Below are 21,078 nucleotides of genomic sequence, written 5' to 3'. Positions count from 1 at the left end.
TGAATTCTGACATTAATAAGCAGCAGATTTTGTTTTTAATAGACTGGTTGAGAAAAAAGGGAAAAATAATTGCCTGTATCTATTTAACATTTGCTCATACGTATACTGCCCAAAACACATATACATCTATACACAGTTGTATGATCTTAATCAATTAATCTAATGCTCAGTTGCTTAGCAGATTAATAGATCCACATAAATTCTATCCAGTTTAATGATCAATTATAGGCATTTATCAAGTAAAACAAATCTGATTAATTGTGAAAATAGGCTGCTATTTTCTGTTTTATATTATTATAAATTGAATATATTTGGGTTTTGTACTGTTGGTTGGATAAAACAAGCATTACCGTGAGCATTTTTCACTATAAATATAATCAAATATAATCAAGAAATGAATCAATAACTGAGAGATATGTGGCAAAGTAGGGAGACTACTTGTTGATGTGGATAGATCTTGAAGTAAAGCACACATCATCACACAATACTCGCACACACAGCACACATACCCACTCTTTATGTGTCTGAGAGTGAATTGGTTGCTTGTAAATTAGACTAGATCATGGTGCAGATTAATGTAGGAATATATATATATATACATATATATATATTTGATTTTTGTGTTTCTTTTTGTATTATATTTTTATTTTACTATTAATTTGTATATATTTTTTATATTATTATTATTTTGCATATAGGAGTCATTTGATTTATTGACCAAAATGTGCCAATGTTTATGCAAAAATTCAATAAAATACTAATTACAAAAAAGGAATGAATCAATAATGAATCATTAGTTGTATTATTTCTAAGATATGTAGAAAGAGGTTTGATAAAATAGTCAAACAGCCAAATAATGTCAAAATGATGGATATATAATGAGCTGAATAACTTCCTCCAAAATCTACACTTTTAAATTCAATGCCACGTCTAAATTAAAACCTGCATCTTCCGCCCCCAGATATGAATGAGCTTATGGACATCCGATCCTTAACTGACTTACTGCTTGTAGAGTACTTTTATCTGATCTAATCAGCTATGGCGATGTGCCTAATTTGATGCTTTTCGCCTTTTCACTGACATCACACACGTGCACCCAAAATGAGAGGCAAGGTAAGTAGTGCTTGGCATGGACAAAGGGTTAGCAGGTGCAGCAAGATGTACTATATAGTGTGATCGACAGAAACACAGGACCTTTTCACAGCTGTACTTTCCTATGTCAAAATTAATATTTTCCTTGCTTGCCTTATATTTAACCTGATTTGATCTGATGAGATCCAGTAAATAAGACAATATATTTAATAACAACAACAATAAAACAGCAATTCAGCTAATCAGTCCACTAATGAATATCATTTTTCCAAATGAGAGTAAAGTTACAGTAAGCAGCCCGTGGTTAGATGAAACTAATGCAACCTGTTGTCACTACGTCCTAATCCACTTAAAAAGACAAACCTGTGTGACCTATTGGAGTCTATGTCAACTAAAATCCCTCTTTATGCAGAAGGTGTGTTTGGCTGTGTGGCGATACACACATATACGCTGCTCAGCCTTGTTGAAGAGGTCAGGAGTCAAATTCATATCATGATGGTGCACCCTGAGGTCCCAACACAGGCTCCACTCAGGGTGGATGCTTGCCATGGAGCATTGAATAAATGATTGGTATGAATGAATGATATTTTTTCATTACACATTGTTCCAGCTGTTTCTGAATTGATATATGCTTGGTACAGCAATGAAGTATACTTGTCTACAAGCACAGGAACATATTTCACTATTCAACCAGCAAATCCCATCTGAGTTTTCAAAATACCAAAACATCTGGTAGAAATTCAAATTTTGTGAATTAACTTCCTCACTTAATATAAAAAAAACTTGATGAAAATGTGTGTCTTTTAACAGACGGTGATGGAAGAACAAGCCAAAACATTCCCCACATGATTACAGTTTGAAATAGCATCAAAATTGCACAGATGTCAAAGGGAGTTTGGTGCAGGTAAACCTCAGAATTTCTGCTCTTTTCATGTCAGTCTCAGCCTGTCTCTTCCCGTCTCGTCGACCTGACGTTGCGCTCGTGCTCCGAGCTGACCCCCGCCTAACCAACCTCCACAGGAATGAAATCACCTGCGCTAATCTGTTGCTCAGATAAAGGGCCAGACAGCAGACTGCATGGAGTGGGCCTTATCTCATTACGCTCCACATGAAACGGACTCGCCAACAGAAACACGGCAGCCGCTACACACAGACACGCAGCAGCACGTGTTAAGCAAACATACGAACACAAGCACATGCAAACACAAAGGAGTGTATGGAAACCAATAAAAAGATAAAGAGAGCGTGATTTCTAATGGTACATAATTTTATCTCAGCCATAAAATACAAAAAGCCAGACACTGAGTGTTACTATCGTATCAAATCTTCTAAAGTTAATGTGTCACATAAAAAATTATCTACACCGAGAAATTATCTTTTATAAACCATTTAGGAAATTGAATGTTGACGTTAAAGCGAAGTGGCTCTTATCTCTCGGTGGCTTTTAGTTTGGCAGCTGCCGTCAATGGATTCTTTATTTGCTCAAACAACGCTGAGGAGTGTTTTCACGTATTCAGGTTGAAATCAAAACTTGAGATTAATCATTTTATCAATGGTTGATATTTTGCTTGGCACCGGCTGAGTGGTCTTGAGACGCACCACAACAATAGCGAGGCACACTTGAGTGAAGCCAGAGTGGCGTCGAGCGAACCACTTGAAGCACCTGAGTAGTTTATTTTTTCTGATAATCTACTCATTAGTGTGTACCACTGTACAAGATCTTTTTGTTTCACTTTACAGTGGCTGTATGCATCAAAGGTTGATGTCATTTCAGGTAATGTACTAAATGAAAAGGTTACAGACTGAAAAGAAGTAATCGAACTTAATCGGTTGATTGAATGGTTATCAACAAAGAGGTTCAGAATAAATTCAGATTGCAAATAATGATTACGAAGTCAAATAAGCTATCAAGCAGCGTGGCTTTAGGAATGGCATTGTAGGTCTGTCGGCTGGTTGGTCCACCATTTCTGTTTCCAGGATGAACTGTAATAACTTTGGTGATCCCTTAAATTTTCATCTGGCGCCATCATTATGTCAAGATTTTAATGTCCAGTACTTTGGTTTGTGACTAAATAGCCACTGCTCTACTTTGTGTTTAGTGCTAATTAGCAAATGAGCAAATAAAGATGTTGAACGTGGGCTACGTTCCAAATCGCATACTTTTTCTTTTTACTTTTAGTACATACTGCAGCTGCCCTTACAAAGTACGTATACTGTTGCATGTGGTATGCGTACAATTGGGACATCCTACTTCGTCATAACATTGCGCCTTGAACTTTGACCCCCCGCTGCGCAGAGGATTGTGGGTCGGAAATTAGCCAGAAAAGCATGCTGTCTTGCATACTGTGAAATGTGACCGGATGTAGTAGGACATCCTGGTATTTTTGGCATACTGCATTTGACATACTATGTATTGGGCAAACTAAATAGTACAGTAGTGTGGGTATTGGAATGCAGAGATGGTTAACATTAGGCTACCTGATAACATCAGCATGTTAGCGTTGTCATTGTGAGTATGTTTACGTCAAAGCACAGCTGTGCAAAGCTGCTGTCATGGTGGTAGACTTGTAGTCTTGTTTCATTTGATTGGTTTCTGATTAAAAACGCCCCTTACAAGTTCCCAAAATCCAAAGTAACATCTTCAGTTTGCTTGTTTTGTCCAAATTACAGTCCAAAACTCAATTGTGTTCCATTTAAAACGATATGAAGCAGAGAGAAGCAGCGTATCCTCACATCTGAGAAGCTTTTTCTTCCTTGTTTGCTTTCGTAAGTGCAGCTTTATTATTGCTGTTGATATATTTTCTGTCGATCGACTAATCAATTAAGTATCTAATTCAGATTGCACAATACATTTAGGGGGATTTTTTTATATACCGATAAACATTCCATGCCAAAACCAGCCAATGTTATATAGATATATTGGTATATGTCGGTGAATAAGTTACAAGAGATTGCACGGCAGAAATGCCAAAGATATGTTGAAGATAATTTAGAAACAGTGTCTCCATTACATAGCCTAATTTGCCTACCAGAGGGCACTGACAAGTTTATTTTGAAAGTGTACATTTTTTTTTATCAAAAGTAAATGTTTATATTGTTTATTCATTTGTGTTTTTCAGTCAATATATAGTTTTTTTAAAAACATTGAACATTTGCCTCAAAAATCAACCATCAGTCGGACTATAAATGAGTTTTAGAGTTACTGAAACATACTGAAACCTCCTGCTGGATGTAAATGTATTAAGTTTAAAAAATAAATTAAAGAAAGGCACTAAAAGGCAGCTTGTACAGTTCAGGTGAAATAAAAACCTAAGGGACTTGTAAAAAAACATGTCAACAAAAATGACAAAAACCACAGAAGACGAACGACAAGTAAACTGAGCGAAGAGGACGATGACATGAACCAAAACTAAATCCAGAAATAACAGGAAACGGAAACAAGCTTGGTGCGGCAAATGAAATTGAACACGCATGGCTGCAGTTAAACATCAGAAATATTTTTACACCGCTGAGGCCGAAACCGACGACAGGAGCTCGATAGCTGCTCCGGAGGGACGCCGCCTGTAACGGAGCGCCCAGCTGCCAGCTATTGACCCCCACCACACACCAGATGCATCTCTAGAAGAAAAGCAAAAAGTACGAGTGCAGCAGACACCCTTTGCACATGTGTGTTCAGGCCTTTTCTCCTCATCCCTAAAACTCACGGCAAACCAAAAAATCTCAGCCTCCGGGGACAGATGTCGGATTGACTTCCAAAACTGGACAGTCACTCCGCGACTCCAACCCCCACCACACACACACATTAGCATCAGATCTAGTGAGGGTAATCTGCTTAGTTTATGCCTGACTCACAGTCATCCATCAATTACTGAGACAGAGGGAAAGACTATTGACACTGTGTGCAAACACCATTGTCTCGCTGCAGCGGCACAGCACCTCTCAGACACTTAAATGGTTTACAAAAGGAGTGAGGGGGAACGGGGAAGTAAAAAAGGAAGAACGAGAAAAAGGAAGTTAAGCTGAAGAATATGAGAGAAATAGAAATATGATATAGAAATGTAAGAGCTTTGTTCTGCATGCAGGCTGTACAGTTTTTAAATAGATGGATGGGAGGGAAATGATACATAAAATGATGGATTGAGTGACAGATTGGAATAGGATCAGTTTCATCATATTGATCCAGAGCGCACTGTACAGGGATCAGAGGTCACACACACACACACACACACACACACACTAGAAACCTTAGAAAGCCTCCGGGAGAAGCTTAGACCAACGTAACCATAGAAATGTCACTTAGAGCTGCTGAGACCTGCTGCTGCTAGATCCTCGGAGGGTCAATGGTCTTTAAATGGTTTTCACTTATCTGGACATCCTGCGGTCCCACTGGGGAGGAAGTGAGTCAGTGCTGGGACACATATATGCACAGGAAGGCACTCGGGCAGGCAGGATTTCATTAGGGCTAATTTGGGATCATTTGATGAATATTCGAGAGTAAATGCTCAGAGAAACAGGCTCTTACAGCTGGTTTACATGCCCTAATAACTTGGCTGGACTGCCCCCTAGTGGACAGAGTTCTTTGACATTCACAGCAGCTTTTTCCAGTGTGCAGCATCCTGCCTTTGACTGACCACAGGCTTGATAAGGGCTGATTATTTGAAAGCATTGTTAAGGACTCTAATGGAGCTGTAATGTGGCTGACGTTTACCCTGATTACGGAGTCAAGTACATTTCATTGTTTCCGCCCCGTCCAGTCATCGTGTCATGTTGTCTTCTGGCAGGTGCCCATCTGGAGGTTCTTAGGGGCGATTATGTAACCAAGCCTATCCTAACAACATAATGTGGATTACTGCAGCAAGGCCCCTTCATATTCTCAACAAACTGTATGGGATTAACTGGTCAGCCTCTGGTCTCAAGATCATTAACTTTAACTTGTAACGGAGTGGTTTTACGTTGTAGTATTGGTACGTTTACGTGAGTAAATGATGTGAATACTTTTAAAATTAAATTGACTTGAGCAGATGTAGTTCATACTAGGGCTGTGAATCGATTCAAATATTTAATCAAGATTAATCGTATGATTGTCCATAGTTAATCCTGATAACTTTAAATTAATCACACATTTTTGTATCTGTTCGAAATGTACCTTAAAGGGAGATTTGTCAAGTATTTAATACTCTTATCAACATGGGAGTGGACAAATATGCTTGCTTTATGCAAATGTATGTGTATATTTATTATTGGAAATCAATTAACAAGACAAAACAATGACAAATATTGTCCAGAAACCCTCACAGGTACTGCATTTAGCATAAAAAATATACTCAAACTATAACATGGCAAGCTGCAGCCCAACAGGCAACAACAGCTGTCAGTGTGTCAGTGTTCTGACTTGACTATGACTTGCCCCAAAACTGCATGTGATTATCATAAAGTGGGCATGTCTGTAAAGGGGAGACTCGTGGGTACCCATAGAACCCACTTTCATTCACACATCTTGAGGTAAAAGGTCAAGGGGAGACTTTGAAAATGGCCATGCCAGTTTTGCCTCGCCAAAATTTAGCTTAAGTTTGGAGCGTTATTTAACCTTTTCCCCGACAAGCTGGCACGATGGTTGGTAGCAATATATTCCTTAGGTTTACTAGTTTCATAAGATGCCAGTATCTTCACTCTAGCTTTAAAATTGAGCCCGGTACAACCTAAAAATCACAAGTTGTGTTAAAGAAATTAATGGAATTCAAATGAATTTGCGTTATCGCGTTAACTCTGACAGCCCGAGTTCATGCACATCCTACACACCTGGTTCCCAGACCCGTCTCAGGTGAGGAGCCGCCGGTGCGGGCCCAACACACACACATCAAATCCTGGGAGTCAGCACCACACACACACACACCTACTGCTGATGTCAGGAACTATTATACACACTTCCACATAACCCATCACACACACACAAAACAGCAAGCCGTCTCATCTATCTCATCATATCACTTTTATCTCCACAGGTGGCAAATTTAGCCCTCTGGCTCGCTGTCAGCATGTCTACAATAAACAAATCAACGCAGACGTACACAAAGAGCCATCCTGTCATGCTGGTTTAAAAAAAAAAAAAAGTCTACCACAGCTTTACGTATTCGCCTTCTGGCTTTTCTTTCCATCTCCCCCGTCCATCTAGAGCCACCCCCTCTGACGTGGCCTAACACATCCTGTCAGCGGCTCCACAGGTGAGCCGGTCTGAGCATCACGACACCGTCTCGCACCACGTCTAGTCTATCTCTCTCTGACTCCATCACCTCCTTCTTTCTAATCCCTCACACAGTGTCGCCATACCTTGATGCACTTACTGCTGGGATTTCCATGCTTTTGGGCAAAAATGTGACACCAGCACCAGGCCTGTTTCCTCATGACCCTGCCCCCCCTCCCTGCCTCTTTCATCCTATACCTACACCACCCTTTCTCCAATCTTTTGGAGTCCTCTTCTAAAGTAACCCCACCTTCCGGTCATCCTCCAGCCTGCTCGGCACAGCCCACTGGTTCCTGGCCACGCCAAGGTACACCAGTCAAAATGTAATTTTCTGCAAGATTACACATGATAATGACTCGCTTTTGGAGGGTCGCCATAAACGATGACTTCCAATTATAGATGCACAACTATCGATCGGTCAACAGAAGCAAAAAGCAGAGGAAGAGGAGAGAGGAGCTGAAGAGATGTACACTATGTTTACTGACATCTTTCTTGACGCCACACACACACACACACACACACAAAGACACAGTGGACGCTGCTGCGGACAAACTGAATAGCTGAACTGCTTACAAAGTCACACACAAGGTTGAAAAGCAAGTATTAATGGGAGCCAATAAAAAAGCCTGAGAGATGAGTTCACCTGGGAGCAGGAGTAGACCTTCACCTGGTCACACACACACATATATATATTGTGCGCACCTCTGTTTCCATTCAAACCCCACACTGGATTGTTTCTAAGCAGACAGCAATAAAAACACATTTGTCCATTTGCTCCAATTAAAAGAAAGCCTGTGCCTACTTCTTCCCATTCGCTCATCTTATTGCTTTTTTGCTCAGCACTTACTGTCAGTTTCATCCACTGGCTGGATGGCTGGTCCTCCGCTCTACAGCTGCAGTCAGTCAGTCAGTCAGTCTCAAGGACAAACGCTCCAGCTCTCCTCGCCTCCGGTCTCTGTAGCTCAGCGATGCAGCAGCGCACACACACACACACACACACTCTCTCCCAACACACACGGACACATAAACACACACACACACGCATTCCCCCCTCTCCCTCTTCCTCTCAGCGTCTCACTCTGATCCAGTGCTGAGTTTACCTACCTACCTGCCTAGCTTGCTCGCAGGGGAGTCCTGAGAGAGCGTGTCAGACAGAAAGTGTGTCTAAGAGAAGAGGGGGGTGTGGGGGTGGCGATGGGGAAGGGGTGGGGGGGCAGCCAGCGTTCCCTTATATGCAGAGGGAGGCGGTGAGTAGAGGGGAGGGTAGAGGACACACGGCGCTCCTGTATTCCCATAGATACAGAGGAGGGATTTCTATTGCAGCCTTGCAAAGATGGGAGAGAGAGAGAGAGAGGGAGGGAGGGATGGAGACAGAGAGCATCATATTTCAGCGATGTTGAGTCAGCATGTGAATGTGATGCATGTGTTGATACGAGTTGGAAATATTTTAGAGGGCATGTTCTTATTATGGGTAGTTATGGATTAAAAAAGAGGCTGCGAATGCGTCCGTGCGTTGTGCTGTCTAAGAAAACATCAAGACTAGAAAGTTCTCCTGGTTTGTTATTTAATCAGTGGATGTCAGAGATGAGAGGCTCAAATGTTTAATGTGTAGCCATGAATCAGATTCACTAACACTGGAGTTGAAAAATATTTGAACAGGTTTGGTTTTATAGTTCATTTCGATAAGTAACCACTGAGTAAAAAATGTATGTCAACAATAATGACCTTGTTTTTGCACAATGGCGTATTAGGGCCATTGTAGGTTAAAAAAATAATAATTATGAAGCCGGGGGAGGGGGGTAATATTCAGAGACAAATTTTAAATAATTGAGAGATTAAAGTCATAAATTTACGAGAAAAAAAACCAACTCAAATAAGTGTTTTTTTTCTTCTGAATAGGTCCAATTCACAGCAATGTCTCTTCAAAGTTCAGATGCTTATAATATGATTCTGCTTTAATGTGATTATCATAAAGTGGGCATGACTGTAAAGGGGAGACTCGTGGGTACCCATAGAACCCATTTTCATTCACATATCTTGAGGTCAGAGATCAAAGGGACCCCTTTGAAAATGGCCATGCCAGTTTTTCCTTGCCAAGATTGGAGAGTTATTTATCCTCTTCCCCGACAACCTAGCACGATGGTTAATAGCAATGGATTCCTTAGGTTTACTAGTTTCATAAGATGCCAGTATCTCCACTCTAGCTTTAAAATTGAGCCCGGTACAACTTAAAAATCACAAGTTGCGTTAAAGAAATTAGTGGAATTAAAATGAATTTGCGTTATCGCGTTAACTCTGATAGCCCTAGTTCATGCACATCCTACCCCCCTCTCCCCCACACACCTGGTACATGATATATACATGATAATATGATGATTCTGCGTTAAAATCACAAATATTTCCTTGTTGCTAAATCTGATTGCAAAGTATAATTTGATTAGGTCATCCAGTGCAGGCATAATATACGGCTAGAGGTGGCGGCTGTGGAGTGATGAGGTTGACCCGACCTTGTAAAGTGAAGCGATGTGTTCCGTGACAAGAAAAAAATCTTAGTTTTTTTTTGTTTTGTAAATGTATGACTATGAATCTCTGAAATTCTGATATATTTTTTTCCTCAGAATATTATTATATGATTAAATATTACATTATTATTTGACTCTAGTCAAAAGCAATAATCAAATGAGCCTTTGGAGAGATGGGATTGGCCTCACAGGACAACAACTACCACATAGTTCAGGCAGTCTCTGAGTTTAATACTTGTTTCCGTCACTGACATCTCACACTTCTCTGAACAGGCCTAGAGGGGTGAAAAAGACCATCCATCTGGTGCTCCATGGTTACAACAACAGAGTAGAGGAAACAAATATTGTTACAGTACAACTTCCTGCATATTTTTTATTCATAATTTCATTTGTTTTTCTAGACCTTAATCTCTCTACCTTCACTTAAAATAATTTCAAATCTGTATTTAGGACAATCTATGGTTGCAGGTAAACGCTATTACCCCACAGTCTAAATAAACACAAGAAACAATATCACAGTTAAATAAATGACAATGGATCTAAAAAAAAAAAAGAATAGTGCTTCCTCTGTTGTTTTTAAAGGACCTGCACGAGCTAAAGAAGTGAAAACACCTGTGAAACAAAGGTATGTTGGACCTTCAATATGTGTATTATGACAGCAATATTTCTGGATTTTTTTCTTCTGAGGACACTGAAAAGAGCTACATTTATTAATTCCCTCTTTCACTGGAATTTCCAAACCTGTGTGGAGACGCTGAGATGCTTTTAACCGTGACAATCATATAGCCAGTTTGTAATAATGTGTGTCAAGTCATTGAGCATAGCTATAGTAGGCTAAATACTGCAGTCTGCTACAAACATTTGTCAGGATAAAACCGAAACAAACTGCGTAAAATAAGCGAGTCGGCAAGACTTTTCTTAGTGAGCATGAGCAGAACCCGCAGCAGCACATGCATACACACAATGGTGCTAAATAAAGGGAAAATTATGGGTTTGATTTTTATCTTTTTTTGTTTTTGGATAGATAAAAACATTCCGATGACGTGACTTCTTCCATTAAATGAACAATAAATAGATGGGGTGGGGGGGGGGGAGATTCATATATTCCAACACACATCCGTACAGTGTACTTCATTACTTTAAAAAGGAACCTAAAATGGATCTTGAGGTATGGCCGACTCGAATAGTCTTTGATTCTTGTGCAATAACGGACAAAACCATTTTATCGTTCACTAACCATTACCGCCGACTGAAAACAAACCACACTGTCATCATTGGCTCAGTATAACACACTAACAATGAGGCATCAATGTCATTTATTTTCTCCAACATGGAGTTTCTTGAGAGGACATGTTTGTGTCTTTTTCTCCTGCTCGGCTTCCTTCACTTTCACCTCTCATTCTCTCTCTCTTTCTCTCTCTCTCTCTCTCTGTCTGTGTGTGTGGATATCCCAGGCTTCTTGCAGTTTCCCCAATATGGGAAAGTTTCTCTTTCATCACAGACTGTTGCTAGGACAAGCCTCATTCCTTCCCTTCTTATGACTCACATGCCTGGATTATTTTGGACCGTCTTTTTTATCGTTCATCGCCCTGAGCGGCAGTTCATCAGCCCTCACTTCTTGTAGCTCTTGGGGGGGAGTCTTGTCCCAGCCTGCTTCAGGTTCAGGATCCAGAAACCAGGTGTTCAGTTGAAACCTAGACCTGCGCCTTTGGGTCTCTGTGAGGCTCGAATGGGCTCGGTGATGCCCCTGCCCTCTGGACCCAAGCCCATCCCCGGGTTCCAGCCCATGCTCTGCAACATGCGGCTCCCCATGTTCGAGTCGGGAATGGGTGGCGCGTTCTCCCCGACCACTCCTGAAAAGAGAGGTCACAGGTTAGACTAGAATTACCGCCTCGTGGTTATATGCCTCTGCCAACTGGCTGCAGTTTACAATCCGTCCGTCCAAAATGTCATCACTTCTTGATTTTATCCTGTTGGACATTTCTGTGAAATGCTCACATTAAGCATATGAATTCTTGAGTTATGGCTAAAAACATGTTTCGTGAGGTCACAGTGAGCTTTGACCACTAAATTCTAAAATCGAGTCCAAGTGGATGTTTGTGCCAAATTTGAAGAAATTCTCTCCAGGCGATCCTGAGATATCGCATTCACAAGAATAGGATGGATGTGAGGTCACAGTGACCTTTGACCACAAAAAATCTTATCAGTTCATCTTTGAGCCCAAGTGTCCAAATCTGAAGTAAATTCCGTCCAGGCGGTCCTGAGATATCACGTTCACGAGAACGGTACGGACCTGAAGTCACAGTGACCTTGACCTTTGACCTCCAAATTCTAATCAGTTCTTCCTGCAGTCCAAGTGGATGCCAAATTTGAAGACATTTCCTCAAGGCGTTTCTCAGATATGGCATTCACGAGAACGGGACGGACAGACAACCCGAAAACATAACGCCATAACGTTGCTGATGCAGAGGCGAGATTTCAACAGCTTGTGTGTAAGTGTACATAGTTGCTTAAACGTGAGGATTTGCTGATTTGGTCTTTTTAACATCATTGAAAATTGGTTTTGAACTATTGATGGGCATGTTTTTAATGGATTAAAGCTGCAGTTTTTAGAAAAGGAGCAAATATGATTAAAAAAAAAGTTATTTTTATAAAACGGTCACTATATCCTGACAGTAGTGCATGAGACAGGTAATCTGAAAATAATCATGTGCCTCTGTGTCCTCCGGTGCTCCCAATGGCAAGATTTAGGCAGTGCTGATCAAATATGAATCAATATTCTGTTACTGTAGTGCCTATTTCTCGCCTCAAATGTTTACAGAAACATCTTGTAGTGTAGTGTTTAGCTGTAAAATGAGAAAGTTTGTGACCCAGCAGCCATGTTGAGATCAGTTGACGAAATACCAAGCACCACCCACCAGCCGGAGCACAGCCAATAGGAACGCTGTCTCTCTGAAATGACCTGTGATTGGCCAACGTCTCCCGTCAGATTTTTTAAGGCCTGAAAACAGAGCCATGAGGAGGTGCAGAAGTCTAGTTATCTCTCGGAGCACTTGAATTACAATATGCTGAAAGGTTATTATGGAATTTTTGCCCAATGATGCCAAAAATATTCCGCCTACTGCCACTTAAATCGATCAAGAAAATAAATTAAAAATAACTTCACTAATTTGTGATCCTGTCTACCTCCTGGCACTGCCTCTATAGAAAAGTCTACAAAACTTGTTGCACTGAAGGATCTCCTCTAGTGACATCACCACTCCATTCAAATTTGTTAAGCTCCTCTGAACACCTCCGATACATCTTTGAATAATAGAAATGTAATCATGTAATCGACTTTGCCACAAATTTTCCAGTCCTGAAATAAAAATACATCCAGTGAGGGGAAAATACACCCACGTCTGTCTCAAACAGACCGGTCACTTTGTCCTCGGACTTCCTGGAAGTTCACAGTCTAGTCACAGACGCCGACCTATTACCCCTTTTAATCCCGTCTTGATTTGTATGGAAGAACAGGGCAAAGCCGTACGCTCGTTTACACACACGATGGTTGAGTCCCAGGTGGGTTCGAGCCAAATTGTCAGGACATGAATTTGGCAGGCCCTCTGTTGCCTCCGCCCTGCTGCGAGGTCGGCACCTGCTGTTCCTGAGCACTGCGCCCTTGTCTGGAGAGAGTAGCTAATGTGTTTGATATTTGCAACGCATCGCTGAACTTAGTTATGTGTTGGGTCAGGGGATGGATAAAGAAACGGAGCGCACAACTAAAGGAAAAAGCTGGTACTCCATTGTGCATAGAGCTCTGGTGTCGTAGTCTAAATCATGATCAAAATGGCCTTCAGACTACATGTATTATAATGGGAGTTTGATCAAACAGTATTAGGCTTTGCCACCTCGTCCTTCCTCCTCCAGAAGCATCAACTGGCCCAGAGGTAAAGAGAGGGATCTGGGGGAGGGAGGGGGTGATGCATAAGAGTTACTAGCCAAGAGTTAATCCAGTATCTCTGCTCTGACAGCATGACTAGCCAGCTGACTCTTGTCCAACGAAGCTTAGGAGGAAAGGGGGTTAAGAGCTAAAGCACGGTTTAATAATGGGAGAGGAGGAGAGAGGGAGCAATATGAAGGATGTGGGACTTCCTTCTCTCAATTCATTCTTTTAAAAATGCGTAGTGAAACCCTCATTTTTCATCCCGGTTCCTTGTGTTTACGTCAGTGTTATATGCGAGACAGAAGGAAAAGCAGGCTGGTGAGCATACTGGGCTCAACCGAGAGGGGCAGGGAAAACAGGCGAGGAAAGTGAGAGCCAAGAATACAATAAAAAAAGGGGGCAGTTGGTAAAAAGTGCCAGATGGTGCGTCAGGTGTAGCTGGGGCCAATACCTGAGGGGGCGGCGGAACCGAGGGGGGCTGCTTTTCGCCTCCGCTTGACATCCCCTGTACACAGAGAGCCGAGGTGCCCGCTGGTCTGTCTGCAAAACCAGCCAAGCAAGACAAAAATATGGGAGCATTAGTTTTAGCACAAACAACACCTTGGAAACTACTTTTTTCATTTAGGAAAAATACCATTAAACAATGTGAAACCAGTGGGGAGTTGCGTCGATGAGACTGCAGCAGAGATAAAAGCAGGTACTAAATGAAATTAGTTTCGGTCATAAATCACTAGTGTTTTAAGTTAAACTGTTTTTTTCTCACCTGCTGGCTGTTTTTACTGAACAGCTCCTCCGATGCCCTCTGTCTGACCGTGGGTCCCAATGCAACTGAAGTGGCAGTGAGGGAAAGAAGAGGGAAAAACTAAAGTTAATGCTCAAGCAGTCAGTAAGACAGCTTTGCAATAACACAACACTAGTGTGTTTAAGAGCAACCACATGGGTCTTTGTAATAGATCTAAACTTTGCATTTGAGAGGGAATAAAATGAGGTAAAGAAACATGGCTCACCTGTCCGTGTTCTCTCCTCGAACCTGAGCTAAACCAAGGCCTGTTGGAGACATAATAGTGTTATTAAGGCCCCTCAAATTCCCCTCAAGGCAGCAGAAATCAGACTATTATTATATCATCATGTCCCTTGTCCATCACAGAAACTTTTGCAGGAACCTTTTAGACTTTAACTGGGGAACCTCACTTTCATTTGGACTGCAGGAACTTAGTTGGAGTTTAATACTTTTAATTGATTAAGGACAAATGTGGAACCGGTAACATGAAAATGATGAAATCAATCATTTTCATATTATCTGTGTTCCAGTTTGCTTTGCTTTTATACTAATTTAAGACCGTTTAATTGTATGTTTTTGTTTTATCTAACCCTGCTGTCTGCAAACTAACAAATTGGTGTACAAGACAATTAAATCGAAATTGATTTTAGAGGAAAACAGTGGCTTGCAAGTCGCTACTTTTCTCAGTCTCAAACACTTTATTTGTACAAACACCTTTCCTAAAATAAAAAAATTCAACTCAAAGTGCTACAATTATAAGAGCATATTAAAAAGAAACTAGAATTACCGCCTTGCGGTTGTATGCCTCCGCCAACCAGTCAAGTTGCAGTTTACATCCATGTCTGTCCAAAATGTCATCACTTCATCATTTAATCCTGTTAAATATTTGTACGAAATTGTCATAATTAGCATATGAATTCTTGAGTTATGGCCATGGTTGTAGTGACGTTGACCTTTTGACCTTTGACCACGAAAATCGGTTCATCCTCGAGTCGAAGTGGACGTTTGTACTAAAATCTTTAAAAAAATTCCCTCAAGGCGTTCCTGAGATATCGTATTCATGACGACGGCTGTCGCCGGCGCCGACGCATAAAAATGTGAACAACAAGGACAAGGAAAGACACTGAAAAGATAGATAGCGGAAGAGTCAGAATTAATAGCAACTTTAAAAAAGATGGGGACTCACTCGTGGGAGTCCTGGACTTGTCTTCCCAGTCTGTCGTTGAAGCCTTGGCTGGAGCTGCCTGCCTGAGACGCCTGCTGGTTTCCATGGAGACGACTCAGCCTGGCCTGAAACCCTGACAAACACAGGACGGGTTCGATGAAACTCAGGACATTATTTAACTGATAACGTTAGATTGACCATTTTAACATTTAAGTGCAGCAGACAGTCCTTTGGGATTCAACGCATTGTGCCTACTGGTACACAATAAGGTGGCCACTGAGGATGGACTGTATTCTGTGAGGTACTGGGATATTTATGTAAAAAATGATCAGGTATGTATAATAGATTTTTTCTATTTAGTCCTGCTTGCTAAAGCCGTAGCTAGAAGATTCCCTATATTAACTATACAACAGCATTTTATATCCATACTGCTGAACATTGTCTTGATTAGTGTTTGCCTCCTAGTGGTCATGAGTGAGACTGCAACAACAACTACATTATAAAATGTATGTACCTAATCTAACCATATACACTCCCATTGTATCATCTTCATTTATTCTCAAAATTTGTATGAGCCACGTTCAAAAGACATTTATTATAGTATGTCTGAGTTTCTAAAAAAAAAATGACACTGCTGTTTTTAAGTATAGCGTCTGATTTTTTTCCAGCCTACCTCTCTGTGCTCCAGAGCTCATGAGAGGGAAGGATCCAGTGAGGATGCTGTTGAAGACCGGGTCAGCTAGGTCCAGCTCCTCTGACCCCGTGTCCCTCTCCCACCATGGAACCACTCCTGCTATCCCACATGCACCTCCGGGCCCTGAACCGGAGCCTGGATCGCCCTCATAGAACCAGTCGCTCTGCTCGTCGTCAGCTGGAAGAGAGAGGAAAATGTGACCGTTGTTTTGGACTGATAAAAGGAAGCTCTACTATGGCTACACATGTATAAAACCACCTGATGTGACATGAGAACTTGCTCACATGAGTGTTCAGACTCATCTAAAAGCAATTCATCTGCAGTGTGCATATAGGCATTTGAAACAGCAGACATCATTATCAGGTCACACTTCTTTTGAGTTTGACCAATAGTTTTAAACCTATCCAAGTATGTACCTTGCCTCCCCTCATCATTGGTGTAGAGGCCTCCATCACTGCTGTTACTGACACTGCTGGTCTCACTGAAAAAGAAAGAGTAGAAGATGGAAATGCAAACCCCTATATTTCCATTAAAAAACAGAAGCCAAGGTTTTTAAATGTTGTCTAAACACAAGCAGCCATAAAAGGCCATCTACATAACAAAAAATAGTCTGAAATTAGCTAAATTTTAATTTAAAATCAGGAACTTTCCGATCAGTTAGTAAACAAGATGATGAAATTGATCAGCAACAGACACAGTTCTGTCAAAACAAAAAAAAAGTGTTGATGTTTGATACACAGCTTTACCTATTGGCCTACAGTGTCACTCATAAATACAGTATACAGAAGCAGAGATAGAGGAGTTGCAACTTCTGGAAACACGGAGAATAAAAAAGACAAAAGTCAAAACACTAACCACCTGTCACTCATGTCCTCATCCGAGCCCTTCTGCTCCTCCAACTCCATTTTGTCCTTGGACCCTTCCGTTGGAGAAGAAATGAGGTCCTCACTCTCCACCACCACCCCTTCATCTGTAGCCTCCATTCCCAGCCTGTGGGTAGCCATTTTCCTCTTCTTCACCCTGTTCTTTCCTCCCCCTGGCCCTAGCAGTACACCTCCACACACCTCCATGGCACCCCTGCCCTCGCCGGCGCCCAGTCTGTGCGGCCTGGCGCCAGCGCGGGCTTTGGGAACTGGTGGGGGCCCTAGCATGGTGCAGGAGGGGGGTTCTGGTTCTGCAGGTGGGTCTACGGCCATACGTTTGACCTTTCGTCTCCGTCTGAGGCTGCGAGTTCCCTCTGAGGACCCGAGGCCGCCCAAGTCTTCTGGCCAAAGCGGACGCTTGCTCCGTCCAGTGTCAGCTGTTAAGACAGAGCGCCGTTTGGGGCCAAGTTGTTCATCCGAGTCGCTGTTGTCACGGGCATGGCTGTTGGCAGCGGAGACACCCCCAGTGCTGGCACGGTAGTCCTGCAACAAACGTCATGGTAAATATCAGACGGTGATTCGGATGCTAAATTAAGAAACACAAGCAAACTTGAGGATGTTGATAAGGCCATATTTATTTTTTATTTGCTGCCAAGTCTGTTTCATAACACATACACACCATAAGAATACATCCAAGCCGCACATTAATTTAATGGAATACACACATGTAGGCTAATTATAGTCAGATCTATCGTGTTCTAGATGGGGCAGTGATATTATGAGCCTGTTCATTTACACATTCATACAGTCTGTGATTTTTTTCACCAGCTGTCCTTCCTGCATTTGGCCGTTTTTGGATTATGACTTTAAGTTCTTACTATTTGTGTAATATTACCTTACGAATCGCGTACCAAGCATTGATTAGTCAGTAGGCGGTGCTTTTACGCAAGCTGATCTGTGATCTCGAACATAGCCTGCTCCACAGCAGGTTAGGTGTGCAGCATACGTTACCATGGCAATCTACCCCAGTAAGAAGTGAACCACCATCATAGGATGGAAAACCCAGGGTTAAACTTGAAGTTACCTCGCTAAACCCAAGGTAGGACAAAAAGTAGTACCAATTCCTTACGTCATGCTCAATCTAATGACGACATATTTTTTTTGCAAGTTTTCCCATTTTTTGCGCTGCTCAAAAGAACAGGGTGTGCAAGACAACAACATTTCTGGATGTCTTAAGAATGTCTTAAGTGTTTTGCTCAAGGCCCTGTCAGATGGTGTGCAGACATTTTTATCTGACAGGTCCTGGGTGAAGAACTGTCTGTGTATCCACCAAATGATTGTCCTCCATCCACTCATCTCACCTTGTGTTCCTCCACACTGGACTCTGAGCCCTCACTGAGGTGGCCGGTCTCCCAAGGCGGGTGTGGGTTGTCCGAGCGTCGCTTTCTGCCCCTCCTCTTCCGAGCCTGCCTCTTCAGCAGGCAGCCCACGGCCAGCGCGTGGTCTCCTCCATCACCAAAACCACCACGGGCAGCTTGCTCAGAGCTCTCCTCCAGCGCTGACACCAGGTCATGGACAAGCTCGTCCATCGTCCGGCGAAAGTGCCTTGAGGTGGAGGAAAAAGAGGAGTTACATTGCTGATCTCCTTGTTCCATATTCGACCTATCGAAACACTTCGATCCTCTAATCTCGGCCTTTTATCCATCCCCCGCTCAAACTGTAAAACAAAAGGTGATCGGACCTTTTCTGTCTTAGCCCCAACTCCCTGGAATCACCTCCCCACAAATCTATTAGAGCTGCTGAATCTCTGTACTGTTTTAAGCGGCTTCTAAAAACCCATCTCTATAGGCAAGCCTTTCCATAGGCCTCATCCACATGTGTTTGTTTTTGTTTGATCTGTTTCTCATTGTTTCTGGGTGTCATATTGTAATTCTTCCTTGTTTTTTTCATTGACTGATATTTCTTCTTGTGTGTGAAGCACTTTGTAACAGTGTGTTTTAAAAGGTGCTATATAAATAAAGCTTTACTTACTTACTTACTATTTTAAACATTTCGATTAAAAGCACTCAAGAATGCAAACTTGTGTTTTATCTATATCAGCAGTGTGTGTGCAGGACAATATGGGTGCAAATATAATATCAATATCAAGTGCAATACTACTTTTTACATTCTCATGTGCAATGTCACTGTTCATTGTGTGCAATATTAATGTCCAACATGTGCAATATTACTTACTTTTCTGTTTTTTTTTAGCTTACTTTACCTTTTTTATTTTACTTATCTTATCTTATTTACTCATTTTACTAAATGTATCTTAATTGTTATTCTATTAGGCACTGGTGCTAGAAATAGTACTTTTTTATTTTATACACTTGAACTTGTTGTAATTTGGTTGTATTTCTGAGCAATCTCTGGCACAAGAATTTCTATCTTATCTCATCTTATTGACGTAGCAGCCATTAAATAGACAGATATGTATATATCTATATATCTATATATAGGTATATAGATATATATCTATATATAGCTAATTATTCGCATTTTTTACTCATTATTCATCTCTTTTACGTCGAGCAAAGTTGGATGCAACACCCACTGAGTTCATTGCAGTAGTACTCACCTTACTAAACCTCCAGAAGTCTGATTTAACAGCCTGTAATGTCGTTACTAGCACTGACATCACTCTTCTTCAGGTAGCTAGTTATTAGCTTCATGAGCTAACGTGAGCTTGCTAGTTAACTAACAACAAACAGTTAACTACAAGCTAACAAACTACCACTAAAAGAAGATAATTAACTATCTATCATTAAGATCACAGCTTTAAACTGTGGTCATTTAAACGGCTGTCATCGAAAGTAAACAACGAAGAACTACCCGTCAGTTGAGCTCTGCTGCTAGCCAGTTAGCATAGCTAGCTTTAGCTCTCTAGCTAGCCAGTTAGCACAGCTAGCCAGTTAGCATAGTTAGCTTTAGCTCTCTAGCTAGAGTTGAACAATAGTGTGACAGTGATTTCAGACTTCACCTACCAGCCGGTTCCCGCTTTGCCGATGGTTTTTAGATTCGCTGCACGGAACATTAATGCCCCCCAAAAGGCCAGATACCTTCAGCCAGAAACTACGGACAAACAGTTACACACCACAGACACCATGCTAACACACTAAAGCTAACGATCAGCTAGCTGCTGGATCAATATGCGACAAGAGGAGGACAGTGAACGCATCAAGAGGTGCCTTCATGTGCTGCAGGAACATTTGAAACTGGCGTTTTGTGACATGAGAGCACAGCAAGCATTAGCCAAGTAATATAATAATAATAATAATAATAATAATAATAATAATAATAATAATAATAATAATAATACATTTATTTATATAGCACTTCTCAAAACAGATGTTACAAAGTGCTTCACAAGACAATAAAAGCAGATAAATAAAGTAAAAGATATGGTAACTGTTACAACAGAACATCAGACAATAAAAGCATATAAATAAAGTCAAATATATGGTAACTGTTACAACAGAACATCAGGCAATAAAAGCATATAAATAAAGTAAAAGATATGGTAACTGTTACAACAGAACATCAGGCAATAAAAGCATATAAATAAAGTAAAAGATATGGTTACTGTTACAACAGAACATCAGGCAATAAAAGCATATAAATAAAGTAAAAGATATGGTAACTGTTACAACAGAACATCAGACAATAAAAGCATATAAATAAAGTAAAAGATATGGTAACTGTTACAACAGAACAACAGACAATAAAAGCATATAAATAAAGTAAAATATATGG

The 21,078-nt window shown here is 41.2% G+C and overlaps 2 protein-coding genes across 4 annotated transcripts in view; both read right to left on the bottom strand.

The window, feature by feature from the left end:
* Window positions 1-8,675, bottom strand: part of LOC119476908 (estrogen-related receptor gamma-like) — a 32,600-nt gene extending 23,925 nt beyond the window's left edge. Inside the window, exon 1 of one of the 2 annotated variants that reach the window (XM_037750562.1) lies at window positions 8,181-8,675. The gene's annotated coding sequence lies outside the window, so the exon portion shown is untranslated. The remainder of the gene's footprint in view (window positions 1-8,180) is intronic. The other variant, XM_037750564.1, reaches the window with a different exon arrangement.
* Window positions 8,676-10,065: 1,390 nt separating this feature from the next.
* Window positions 10,066-20,496, bottom strand: gpatch2 (G patch domain containing 2). 2 transcript variants are annotated; one of them, XM_037750559.1, is made up of 10 exons: window positions 20,310-20,496; window positions 18,645-18,888; window positions 17,276-17,826; window positions 16,837-16,901; window positions 16,400-16,597; window positions 15,748-15,859; window positions 14,788-14,827; window positions 14,544-14,608; window positions 14,232-14,320; window positions 10,066-11,708 (listed from the first exon to the last, which is right to left on the bottom strand). In XM_037750559.1, the coding sequence occupies exons 1-10, from the start codon at window positions 20,357-20,359 to the stop codon at window positions 11,539-11,541; spliced, it is 1,584 nt and encodes a 527-aa protein (XP_037606487.1). In that variant the 5' UTR covers window positions 20,360-20,496; the 3' UTR covers window positions 10,066-11,538. The 2 variants fall into 2 exon arrangements, with proteins under 2 accessions (XP_037606487.1, XP_037606488.1); XM_037750560.1 differs by having other exon boundaries at window positions 17,279-17,826.
* Window positions 20,497-21,078: the final 582 nt, after the last annotated feature.

The sequence above is a fragment of the Sebastes umbrosus genome, chromosome 18, assembly GCF_015220745.1.
Source record: "Sebastes umbrosus isolate fSebUmb1 chromosome 18, fSebUmb1.pri, whole genome shotgun sequence".
NCBI lineage: Eukaryota > Metazoa > Chordata > Actinopteri > Perciformes > Sebastidae > Sebastes > Sebastes umbrosus.
This window is presented reverse-complemented; position numbering and strand designations above follow the sequence as displayed.